At 35.2% G+C, this 13,154-nt stretch overlaps 1 protein-coding gene across 1 annotated transcript in view; it reads left to right on the forward strand.

Moving 5' to 3' along the window:
* CFAP47 (cilia and flagella associated protein 47) overlaps window positions 1-11,966 on the forward strand; it is a 362,418-nt gene extending 350,452 nt beyond the window's left edge. Inside the window, exon 65 of the mRNA XM_062577000.1 lies at window positions 11,745-11,966. Within this exon, the coding sequence (XP_062432984.1) occupies window positions 11,745-11,966 (222 nt within the window). The remainder of the gene's footprint in view (window positions 1-11,744) is intronic.
* Window positions 11,967-13,154: the final 1,188 nt, after the last annotated feature.

The raw sequence follows: 13,154 nt of genomic DNA on the forward strand, positions 1-13,154 counted from the left end.
CTCTCTGACTGACAACTTGTACAACAGTGCATAAGAAATTTCAGTTCTAGAAAAGCAAGGCTCTTTAATCCCTCATGCTTATTTTGTTTACTTGATTAGACATTTGATTAGTTCATTCTTTTTACAAAAACTGCAAGGATAGCTTTCTCTTTCATTTGAAAAAGAAAATATCTGACTGAATTTATTGTGTTGTTTTATTTTTAATAATATTTAAATAATGTTGTGTGACACATTTGCAGAGCTCAGAAAATTGTAATGTAGTTCTGGACCTGAAATCACATTCTGAGGCATGATGCATATAAACTGCCATTAACTGCCATTGCTAACAAAGAGCTTTACCAAAATTTGTCTAGAATGTTCATTTTTAGACATCACGTTCAAAGATTATTATTAGCATTCTAAGAAGTCAGTCTGTAATCCATTTTTTTTTTTTCTTTTTGGAATTTATCAGTTACTTACATCTCAGTCTCAGGTTATGATCTAGACAGATGGCTCTTTACATCTCCACCTGTGGTAGTTGTAGCAATTCATTCAAATGTATTACTGCTATGCATCACATGTTATCCAATCTACTCCTGTATGTTCGAAAATATATTGAGTGCCCTTAATGCTTGTAAGCACAAATATTTTGCAAACCAGTAATACACCATTACATTAGAGATCTTTTTAACATCTTACTCTACTTGAAATATTCTGATGTTTTGATGCTTTGGTGAGACTTATCTTGTCTTTCCTCTTATTGATGGTCCTTTTGTGTTCACTAAACTTCCCCTTTTCCTCTATATAAAACCTTCCATTCATGTAGTTCTAGTATAAGCTGAGCATCTGTATCTGTTGGTAATTCTGCTGCTGCGCTATCAACATCTACCTGAAATGACTTGATGACATGTTGAGAATACCAGATGCTCATTTCCGCCTTCCCTGTTAACCAAAATAATTTTCATTACTGACCCCGAGGGAGACAGATTTAGTTTTATGGCAAGAACAGTATTAAATCACTCTTATTTGGGTAATAATAATGAAGGTGAAATGAAATTAATGTTGCACCTAGCACTGTAGACCCTCTCTTGCACACATTCTTTCTAGCCAATATATTGGCTGAGGCTTTGGACTATTTTTAGAAGCAGTGAGGAAATGTCTGTTCTTTTTCTTTTACAATATTGCCTCTCTTCTGATGCTGCTGTAGTAAAGGACTACAGAACTCTTGCTGTAAATTTTCTTTTGAATTTCCAAGTGTAAAGCCACAGTCTTAACACTGTCATATTTTTATTATTAAATTCTATGAACAGAGAGTAACAGAATTGTCATTTTTGTGTGCTTCAATGAACTGTAATAATTAGGCTGTAAAGTAGCAGAGATGACAGTGTAAGTTCTTTCTCAATTTTACATTACATCATTAAAGTTGTGTTGGAAAGTGAAACAGGAGGTTGGGAGTAGGGAGAAAGATCCCACAGTCATTTTCTTCTCGTTTGCTGAAAACATTAAAGTAAAACATTGTACATGCAAATTTTTGTTTTAGTTGCCCTGCTGAGAAACTCAATCCTGAGGAGCTAGTTAGTGTTGAGAGATGGCAACTTATCTTTTCATGTACATTTTATTAACTGAAGGTGTGTATATATATATATATATATATATATATATATATATAAAATTGAAATAGCATAACCTTATTTGTATTTTATGTACTCAAATCAGGTATTTCATTGGATATTTTGTGAATTCTTTAATACTTTAAATATTTATTCATTAATACTTACAGTAGATTTTATTGATGGCAAAAAACCTTAATTACTTTACTAAGCAATGCAATGTTCTTTAAATCATTGAAACTTTTGTTCTCAGTCACCTACATATCAAAACAATTCAAGTTAGACAATTACTTGAACAGCTGTAATGGAATTTTAAAAAATTCTGTAAAACAAAGAATTGAATTAGAGAAAATACAATAAAAAGCTAGCAAAGAAAACAATCATGGTTGTGTCTGTAGCTGTGAAAGAGAACTTGAGTTATAAGTATGAAACAGTGACATATTACATAAAAAACATTTTAAATAGATATTCCATAATGGAATTTCAACATTTATAGTAGCTTTCATGAACAGCACCATTCTAACAAAACAAAAAAGTATTGCCACTAATGATAATTTAGTGAAGGGATGCTTCTTAGATAAGACATACAGTACTATGAGGTGAAAAAGAACTTCCTGCCTCGGACTGACATCTCAGACCTAGGTTGTGATGTGCTGCTAAAAAGAAAAAGTAACTGAAAAAAAATGGAAAAGCATCTGAGCTTTGGGTCAAAGAAGTACAGTTAAGGAAGGACAGGAAACTTTCAGTAAAGGCTTTCTGGAGCAGGAGTTGCTGCTAGGCACAAGACAGAGCAGCCAAGAAGCTGGAAGATCCTGAGTAAAGGCATATTCAGGTTGGTTTACAGTTGTTTGGGTCTCCTAAATTGAACAATCCTTGCACTGTGCTGAATTCAGCTAGAGACCTGAGCAATTGCTTTGTAAGTCATGAATGAGACTTCAGAGATATTCTAAAGCAGAAAGAAAACAAAATAAGTCTTAAATGATAAAATGGATGTCAGAGTAAACCAGATTGCAGGTAACATTATCAAGCCCTCCAGAAGTCAAGCTTCTGCACTTTTATTACTGAATAATCACTAACTTAGCCTATGGAAGATAGCATATCAAAACCATTTATCATGCTGTTCTGGAAATAAGTTATGCAGAGTGCAAGCTGCAGTTGCTGGGTGTGACTTCTCTAAGCTGTGTATGCAAAATTACATGTCTTAAGTGAAAATGGTAATATTATGTGTTCAATAGCTTGATGAAAATAGATTGTGCACTTTGATAGATTTGCCACCTACCATAATATAATGTTATTCTAAATTGTATCTATTAAACAGAATGAACAGGAAAAGGTGTAAGAAAGCAAATAAGATAATTGAAATACTTTCACATTAAAAAAGAAATCACCTGTGTTCCTCACTATTGGTTGATGCTGACCTGAATTTTGTATTTAAAAGCAAAGATCTAAAAAGTTGATTACAGGCAGTGAATGTAGCACATCTATCATTATCATCACTCGACTTTGCATGCAGAATCAGTATGAAAAGTTTTTGAGTCACAGGCTTGAAAAAAGTGTACCTTTCCTATTGATACTACAATTCTTATAAGGCCAGGAGACAGTACCAGAATGAGAACCATTGCTGTCAGAGGGTATTCAGGCTGTCTGCAGTGCTGAAGTAATGGTTGATATTGATTATATTGTATCTAAGCCATGCTGTGAAACTTACAGTATTCCAACTTCAAAAGTCAATTAAGCCATCTTTAACTCTATCTGGAAATATTCCTTTAATCTAAAAAAAAAAAAAAAAAATGCTGCTTATCTATCTTCTGAATTAGAAATGGGAAGGCAAAACCATTGATGAAGTGCACAGATCCCAACTTCCATGTCCAATATCTGAAAAAGTAGGACAGACATTTTTCACAGGCACCCCCAGACCATGTTGTCAGGTCTGATCACTCTGTTACCCTTTGAAACCCTTTGAAACCCTGAAATAAAGTGTTGGTGACTGTTTCTCAGGATGGCTCAGTACTCCAGTTTCGTGTGAAGAATGGCTCAGGTCAAGTAAATAAATGATATGTTTTGCACCATATTTTAATATGTAAAATCATTAGGACAACTATAAGTGATGACAGAGAAGATGAGAGGTGAAAGCAAACCAGGCATATTATGTTATATACTATGGTCACACCCAAAAGGCTTTCTCCTTTTCTCTGCTGTAAACCTTTGCGGTCAGGATTGTCTTCCTAAGTGCCCTACCTTTCAAGTTACATTTTTCAAAGACAGCATATTCCTGAAGAAGCTTTCATAAACCATTTATTTCAGAGAAAGCCAGCAGGGCTTCAGTTCAGCCTCATGTCATCTCCCCAGGTCTTCTGTAGGACTGATTTATGCAGGAAGTTTTTTTTCATATTCCTTCCTCTTTACTTCACCTCTTCAGAAATGCAGATGTTACTTTGTCCTAGCAAGATTCATGTTATGTACTCTGTGGCAGTACTAGTAACTTTGGATTCAGAGGGAAATTAATTCCCTGTTGCCCCATTCTTCAATGTTATTTTACTTCTTAAGTAACTTGTCATGCCAAAGGAGATACTGTAATCTTCCAAGAGTAGATATAAGCCTTTGTTTTCTACTCTCCTGGTCCTTCAGAAGTAACACAGTTTCGAAAATCATTTGCATGGACAAGGGGAGGATAGGAAATTGTTTTTATGAGCCAAGTGAGGACCAGGTGGATTTATTCTATTGAATTCTCCCGAATCATCATTTTATATTATTTTTCAGTTCTTTTCTCCTTGCCAATACAGAGAATTTGATGATTCATTATGGACTTGACTTGGACACACTCTAAGTCACTGCAAATAGTGACTTATTGCAGTCAATTTTCCCATCCTTGTTTAGGGGCCCTTCTACAGGACTGCATGGATCTAACGGGTTTTTTTTCAAGCTACAAGAAGTAGCTTAGGCTTCAACAAAAGTACTTTTCTAGTTGCTTATAGTATGTTTGCCCTTGAAAAATAAGAGCTATGGAAGACTGGAACAGCAAGGGAAGAGGAAGGAAGGAGTTATAGATATCAATTTTTGATTATTTGTTCCAGTATTTTTCCAATATGCTGTACGTTTTAACAGATGCACTAAACAGAGAAAACACGTAAGAACAAGAAGGAAGGGAAAAGTGGGGAATCTGCAGAGGCCGTGTCATTAGCAGGTAAATACTGGCTGGTGCATATTTGCTTAACCTGCCCTGCACTTTATGAGGATACAGAAAGGAACAAAGGAGTGCTGACTATTCTATCCAGAAAGCTGGAAGCTAATGACATAAGATCCCTACCAAATGATATTATTTATTGGAGATAATGCATCTTCGTGTTGTCTCTTTATTGTTCATTTATGAATTTCATATAAAATAGAAGCAAGCAAATAAAACAAATCTCAAATAAAAAGCATTAAAATACAGTTAACATCCTGAAGTCTTTTGATAACTTTAGAAAACAGCATATCTGGGGCACAGAAGTGTTGAATTTATTGCAAGTCTCGCAGTGTAAAAGGAAAGTTGGAGCTAACCTTAACAATGGAAACATTATAACATTGTTGCACTCAATTTTATTGCACCCTAAATTAATCTTAAGGGACAAAAACAGAGAAAGAGACCCTTCAGAATGTCACATGAAAAGTTCACTTTAATTTCATACTATCTAAACTGATCATTGTAGGCCATTCTTTTCTTGTCATCACTGCAGTACAAATTAAGGATTAGGCAGTACAGGTTGTATTACCTGTAATTTCCTGGGTGGGGGCGGGAGAATTTGTTAGTTTTTTGGAGTTCTTGCAAATTTTAGTTTGATTTTCCTGAGTTAACATTGTTTGGAAGATAACTGCAATATCGTTTACCTTAAAATTACTGATAGTTGCTCCCAACAGTTAACTCCATCCTAACATAGATTTCTCTAGCAATTAATTAGCATATAACTCAGTAGTACTGCCCACCTAAAGTAAATAAGCATGGGTGAGCTGTGTTCTGTAAACTAATCCTATGAATCACGAGCCATCTGTTAGAATGAGTTGCATACCAAAAATGTACTTTCATATAAATTATTTGGTGACTGTTACCAGTATTTGCTGAGTAATCACTTCATGAACATTATTCAATCAGCTATCTAACTTGTGAAATCCATTAAAAGTGGCATTTGTCTTATTTTTGCATTCTCCAAAATATTCTTCAGAAAGATTTAGCTCTGCAGATGTCCATTACTCCCATCAGATGAGCCAAATTATTACTCTCTTCAAACTTCAATTAGATTACAGTCATCAGGACTTTCTAGGTGTTGATAACAAAGTCATAATTTCAACAAGAATCCTTCTTCAGACTTTCGAGGATACCCAGACCGTGATCTGGTCTTTCTTCTTAAGGAAGAAATCTTCTTTTCAATAATACACTAGTAATTGAATATTGTTTATATGTACATATTGATGAATAGTATTGATCTTTATGAGTACTTAAGGTAATTGCTAAGATTTGGTTCACAATCGTTCAATACTATGATGAAAGAAAATTTTATCTTTGTGTTTATTCTGACTTGAACAAATATGGTGCATTAGTTAGGAGGACTGTCAAAGAAATGCTAGCTTCAAAGCACCAATTAATACTTTCTTTGGATAAACTAGCCATAAATCTAAAACAGATCAACAAAGGTAATAAGATATCCTGTGTATTCTTTGTACATAGCATGTATGCTATGACATGAAGTCATCATATGTTATAAACTTTTGAGAGAGACAATACACTACTGCAACTTCAGAATAAAAAATCTCATTTTTAATTTGAGTGATTTGTTTAACTTTAAAAATGTTTATAAATTACCAGGAAAAATATTTAAATAAATATTTCAGATTGCTTTTGACAAGATCAGTTTGTCATCTGACAGATAGATAGGCACTTGATTAGAAATGTATTCTCCTTCAAATATTATGATGTTGGATACCTTTTAATGATGTTTGCATCTTCAGCGTTAGCTGATTATACAGTGGCTGTGTGGATCTATGGCATGGATTTTAAATTAATGTTTCATAAATCAGATATGGTTATGCAGCTCGTAAGACAGCAAAAAAAAATTGCTTGTCTTTAAAAAAAGCTTGCAATACAGACAGAACCATAAACATGAAAGAAGTTTAGTTAACTTATTTCGTACATGACTCTCATGTATTTTGATGCCATACTGTGATATTGCACATCTGATTTTACAATAATACTTCCTTCTTCATTTTTGATGTGTCTTTTTCCTCATTCTTCCAGTTTACTGCCATAAAATCTTGAATTTAGGTTAGGAGAAAATCTTTGAGCCAACAGGAATAAAGAGTATCTATGAGATAATTCCAAGCTTTGGAATTGCTGAATGTAACTTTCTTAGGTATATGAGACCAGAAGAAATTTTAGTGTTTTTTTTTTTTTTTTTTTTTTTTTTTTTTTTTTTTAAGTGAAGTAAACTCTAACAACAAATCCTTGTGGAGTAGGCCTAAAGAAGTGAAGTAAACTCTAACAACAAATCCTTGAGGAGTAGGCCTAGAGATACAGTATGAGGATGCTGGGATTCTTAAATAGCTACATTCATACATTAGTTAAGATTATTTTTATTTTCTTCTTATCAGACACTCCCCTTTTTATAGTTCAGTTCTAGCACATTATGTATATATTCAATAACTTCGTCTTCAGACTTCTGTTTGTTACTACCAGTGCTACTTGGTATAATAATCAGCACTGCTGTAAGCATAGGAAGAGGAGTTCCTCTGATTTGTGACATTTTGATCTAGTTCTTATGGAAGTGAATACAGCTTGCAGGTCAAATATTTTATCTTAATTGTATGGTTGTGTAAAAGTGAACTTTCAAAGTCTCTCATCCTTCTCCCCCACTCCAGAAAAGTATGATACTTGCTTTCTCTCCTGCTCCTTTGCTATAACCTGTCTGACTTGGAAACCCACGCACACAGTTTGGAGGCACTGGCCAGGATCCTGAACTTGGTGCATTGACTCTTCCTGCCGTTTTCAGACTGCTAAGAATAATCGTAGTGATTAAGCTGTACTGACTTATCCTGAAGGGAAATGCTTTTGCCTTCAATAGCTTTTGAAAACCTAGTATTTTGCAATTGGTAGTAAATATTCTAATAAAGCAGACATTTATGGGTGTTAAAAGGTTTTCTGAGAAATATTGAATTCTAGGTTGTCTTGTAGCATTAACCCAAGTATGCTGATTGTTACAGTAAACTGTTTTCTATTCTTGTAACAACACTTGTTTCCCCTTTAGCAGAAAATACTGAACTAAAACAAGAGGCTTCATTTTAATAAACAAATACATAAATGCAGATTTTTTTTCCACAAGGAGTATCTACAGCTTTCCTGGATGATGGCATATGCTTTACCCTAGATAAATCACCGGATGATAAACTAGTTGGTATATTCTTTGTTCTTTTGTATGTTCTAGCTTGATGTATCCTGTCTGAAAGGTCCATGTGATAGCGTAGATCTATTTAGCCTCTCTTTGAATCACACGCATTATCCTATCTTAAATAATAAAATGAACTTTAAAAAATCAGTGATGTTATATTTGGGCTGAAAGATTCCACGCAATCCTTTCTAAATCCCCAAGGAGGCCTCTCATCTCTCCAGCTTGCTGTTAAGTCTGCTGCTGTCAGGGACCTCCTCTTTCAGGCTTCCTGTTCCTTCACTTCCTGCTTGTCTTACTCTCTGCCCCACAATGTTTTCCCCATTGAACCCAAGTATTTCTGTCAGGGGAGGAGCAGTCTTCTCTCCTGCCACAGGACCGCACCTGACCCACAGTACACTAGCACCAGAATAGGCCGCATTTTTTTTCCCCCAAAAGTCAAGCCACGGGCTTCTTTTTTGCAAAACATGCAATCTGGGATGCTTGTAGAGTGGACAGGAAATCAGCAAAGGGTTATTATATGGCCCAGCAGTACCCAGAGGGCAGGATCACTTGTGTGATGCTGTTGAGAAATGAAATTGAGAGGCGACATAGCCCACCGCTTTTGTTTATACCCCACCCTAAACAATTTAGAACAACACAAATAGTAAACCTGTAATACGTGTGGGTTTCATGAACAGAAATGGTTCTTTAGTAACTTTTTACTCAATTTAAATCATTGGCTGAAACAACTATCAGATCTTTTCTCTGACCTTGAAGCAATCAATGAATCATGCACAGAATGAATAGGACCCAGGGGTTAAATTTTCTTCAAACTAAATTGTTAATCTGACATACTAAAGAAAGATAAACTATTTCACCTTGTGCTGGAGTTAATAAGCCAATTAGCTAGCTCTAAAGAGAAATTTATTTTTCTTAAATGACAGCATTATCTTTGGACAGAAGATACTGATGCTGGTCCATGTCACACCTGCTTTTGCTGGCATTTATCTTTGCAGGCAGTGGAGTTAGTAGATCATTGCACAGTATTAAATAAGGTTTATGATAACGATGAGCTAATCTGCCTGTTTTACACAGGAATAATATTCAATTTAAATTAGATTTTAATTTTAGTAGAATAGTAATGAAAGTTAAAAAAATTATGCATGCATAGTGAGATGTCTATTAAGATCTTACACTTACTGTAGTGCTTTTAGATCTTTAAAATAATGTGATATCTGCAAAGTGGATTTTAAAGTAGAGGACACAAAAATGTAATATGAAGTTACCAAAATACAGTTTAAAACTTCAGAAGTATAGGTAATAAGAAGCAACACAATCAGAGATTTATATGGTGATGATATTTAAGAGAGGTAACCATATACAGCCTATATGTGAAATACTGTATAAATGCATAGCAGAAAACAAACTTGTGCAAAAGGGTTTGCAGCGTAATGGTCTGAAGCTTACTCTTGTTGAATAGCTGCAATGTGAATGCAAATCTGCTTTCAAAGGTATCCCTTAAATGTACTTTGGCAATGACAGAATAGTGATTAGAAGAGTAGGAGAGGAAAGTCACTGAAACATCACCAACTGAAGCTTTTCCTAGTAAATATAAAATTTGTATTTAACAAATCTAAAAAAAAAAAAAAAAAAATCAAAGAGCCCCATTAACATCCTTGTTACTGTCTTCTGTATGATATTATAAATATGAGATGACTGCAGAAGAAGTTAGAGATGGAGAAGGTTGACTATGGTCTATTTAGTGATTTTGCCAGACCAAAATTAATTGGCGCAATACAATAAATATCTAAATAAATTAATACATCATACACTGGAGATGCTTTATGGCATTTTTAATATACAAAAATTTGTTGTGAGAGCTGGTTGGCCATTTGTATGAATACTGCTGATGCTCTCTGTAGGCCAAATGTGCTTGGAGTACTGACTCTGCCTGTGGCAGAGCAGAAGCGCAGCTGTCAATGTGGGAAGAACAGTGGCACCACAAGGGCAGCTGTGATGGAACTGGATTGCGCACTAAGGGCTTGAGAGAGAAAAACTCTTGAGCTTTAAGCTTGACTCTTGTTCTGATTCCCAGATTGGTTTGAGGGTATACACAGCCTCTCTGATCCTTAGTTTGCTTGGATGAAAACAGACTGATGCTGTGATTACATCTGTGAAAGATTGTTTTAAGGATTTTGTTTTAAATGGGACACATGTTATATAAATCCCAACTGTTGTAGTAATAAGTCTTTATGAGTTGGAGCAGGAGAAGAAAGGTGATCCTACAGGCCATGTCTCCATAGTTCAAAGCAGCATGAAACAAAAGCCTAGCACCAGCAAACCTGCTCTAACACCAAGTGGTGTGGCTGTGTGATTGCAATGCTGTGCCAAGTGTGGAAAGGCAGGTTGGGGGAACTTGGAAATATCACTAATTTAATGTGACTACACTGCTTTGAGGTCTGGAGCTAGTAATTCTGTAGTCTTGCACTGGACTGCACAAACATGAAGTCTGGTGCATTATATAAACTGGATATACTGTGTTCTCTTTCTTGGTATAGACATGCTGAATATGAAGTTTTTCACTTGGATGAGTGTATTTTAGTATTCCTATATCATCCCGTATTTTCACTCAGCATTCTCTGCAAGTGCTTTGAAAGCAAAAAAGCCCCAAACAGAAAACTTAGGATTATCACTTGCTGAGTGCACACAAATAGATGACAGACAGTGCATGCCTCAAGTGGCATGCAATACTTCATTGTCTTTCTCTTTTCATAGTGGATATAGTTACATGCCATTTGAAACTGGGATTTGATCCTTTAGTTTTGTTTTGTTTAAAGGAAAAGAAGAACAGAAATGTTAAGACCCAAGCATAGACCTTCTCCTAGATGTGATGACAGGAAAGATGATGCTAAAGACTTGGAAAAAAAAGATGTGATTTCAAGCAGTAAAGTGATCTGGGTATAAATTTTGAAAGAAAAATGGCTGAAGAATCTGCAATAGTCACACTTGGATTTCTCCCCAATTTTGAAGCAATGAAAATATTGCTTCAAACCCAAATGACACATAAGAGATAGCAATATAACCTTCATATGCATATAAATAATGATCCTTAAGTACACATAGATGGGATGTGTAATAAGAATAAGAATTATGTACTCAATAAAAATCAAGCACTCAAGCATTACAAGACATGACATAGAAACATATGCTCAGTTCCTAGAGAACAGTTATACACAGAAAGCAAATGAAGAGTGTCACTTTTATTTCACAATATTCTTCAAACTAGAGTTTTCAACATGAATCCAGAATTCCCTTATGCATACTCAGAGCCCTTTTCTTTTAGTTTTTTTTAATTATACTAATGCAAAGGTTCCACCATTTGATAATACTGTTATTACCATTATCAGAGCTACAACTAAATCCTACTGTATAAACTAGAAGCATTTATATTGTACTATGAAATAATTATCTGTGAACAACATACAAGACTATGGGGTTCACTAAATAAAAGAGGAATTTTAGATCATCTGAGAAAGTAAAATACTTGTTTCTGTTATGCGTAGTCCTGAATTCATAAAGTGTGGTCCATAGTTTTGCACAGGTAATGGGGGTGCAGGTCTGGTTTTGTGTTATTCCAGTATCTCACATGGAAAATGGCAAATCTTCTAAAAGCAATGTAGCAAGTTAAATCACTGTCAAAAGTTTCAAGGTATTTGATAAGTAATGCTTTTTTAATCACGTTTTTGTTCATTGTTTTCAGACAACATCAATGCAGTGGACATATGAAATCAATGGGCATTCTCCACAGACCATATCACCTACAAAGCCAGCAAAAGTAGTTACTACTAGCTGTTACCTAAGATCGGCCACAGTTCGACAGCGCAATTTTATACGTGAAAATCTGAAACTTACAACTACTGGAGTATCCTCCCCAATCAAAGGGGCGCCTTTGGTCCTGAGGCCAGCACAGAGAAACCTGTGATAATCTACATTTTGCTGAGGGAGGGAGGCTTAGCACTTTTGTGAAATAAACTCTGCAGATACAAAGGAGATATGTTTCTTGATATTTTTCAAAAGCAGACGTGATATGCATTGATCGTATACTTCATGTGGAGGAGTCACAGTGCCTGAGCTCTAGTAATGCTCTTATTTTTCTGTAAGAACATAAAAGTGACAGAGGAGTTCTAGTGAAAAGTATTTCAAATGATTGAGCTTTAGGAGCTTAATTGCTTAAGCTGATGGAGGAGTTGCATTTTTCCACTGGTAGCAATACCAGGGGTTTAGATGTGTACCTAATATCTTACGTATATAACACAGCTGTCAGCAAGTCACTTTAATGAGAAAAGATTGTTTTGAAAAAAAATATATAGTTGAAAATTTAGGGTGTTGGGTTAATGCTGGGCTTTCTAACGAATATTAGTTTTTGTAAGACTTTCATAGGAAGCCTTAATGAACATTCTGTGTAATGCACAATGCAATAAATCCATGCAAACCAAGCAAGGAAACCAATCCTTGATCTCTTTCATGATAAAATACTCACCCCAGGTTTGCAGTATATTACTAAGGGTAAGCTGATTCACTTGTCACAGGTTCTTCATTTGGAAAATTTCATTAATTCTGACACTCTGCATTGTATAAACTAACAATCCTGATCAATTCCTCCCATAATACTTCAAAATCCTGGTTTACTACACATAACATGGAATGAAAAAAAAAAATTTTCCCATATTACTGATGTGTTGAGTAAATTTTACAGTGTGATTTAGAATACTGAAGTATAAAAAGTTAGTGAAGAATGCAGCTAGATTTTATTTTTTTCTAAAGTAAAGCAGAGGTGCAACTCATATTGTGCTTCGATTATCCATTCTTCCCATCCACAGAATCACAGAATACTTGAGGTTGGAAGGAACCTCTGGAGATCATCTAGTCCAATCCCCCTGCTCAAGCAGGGTCACCTAAAACATGTTAGACAGGATCATGTCTAGGCAGGTTTTGAATATCTGGAGAGAAGGAGACTCCACAACCTGTTTAGGTAACCTCTTCCAGTGCTCTGTCACTCTCACAGTGAAGAAATTCCTCCTCATATTCAGGCAGAACTTCCTGTGGTTCAGTTTGTGCCCATTGCCTCATGTCTTGTCACTGGGTATCACTGGAAGGAGTCCAGCCTCAT

This window comes from Rhea pennata, chromosome 1 (assembly GCF_028389875.1).
Source record: "Rhea pennata isolate bPtePen1 chromosome 1, bPtePen1.pri, whole genome shotgun sequence".
NCBI classification, from domain to species: domain Eukaryota; kingdom Metazoa; phylum Chordata; class Aves; order Rheiformes; family Rheidae; genus Rhea; species Rhea pennata.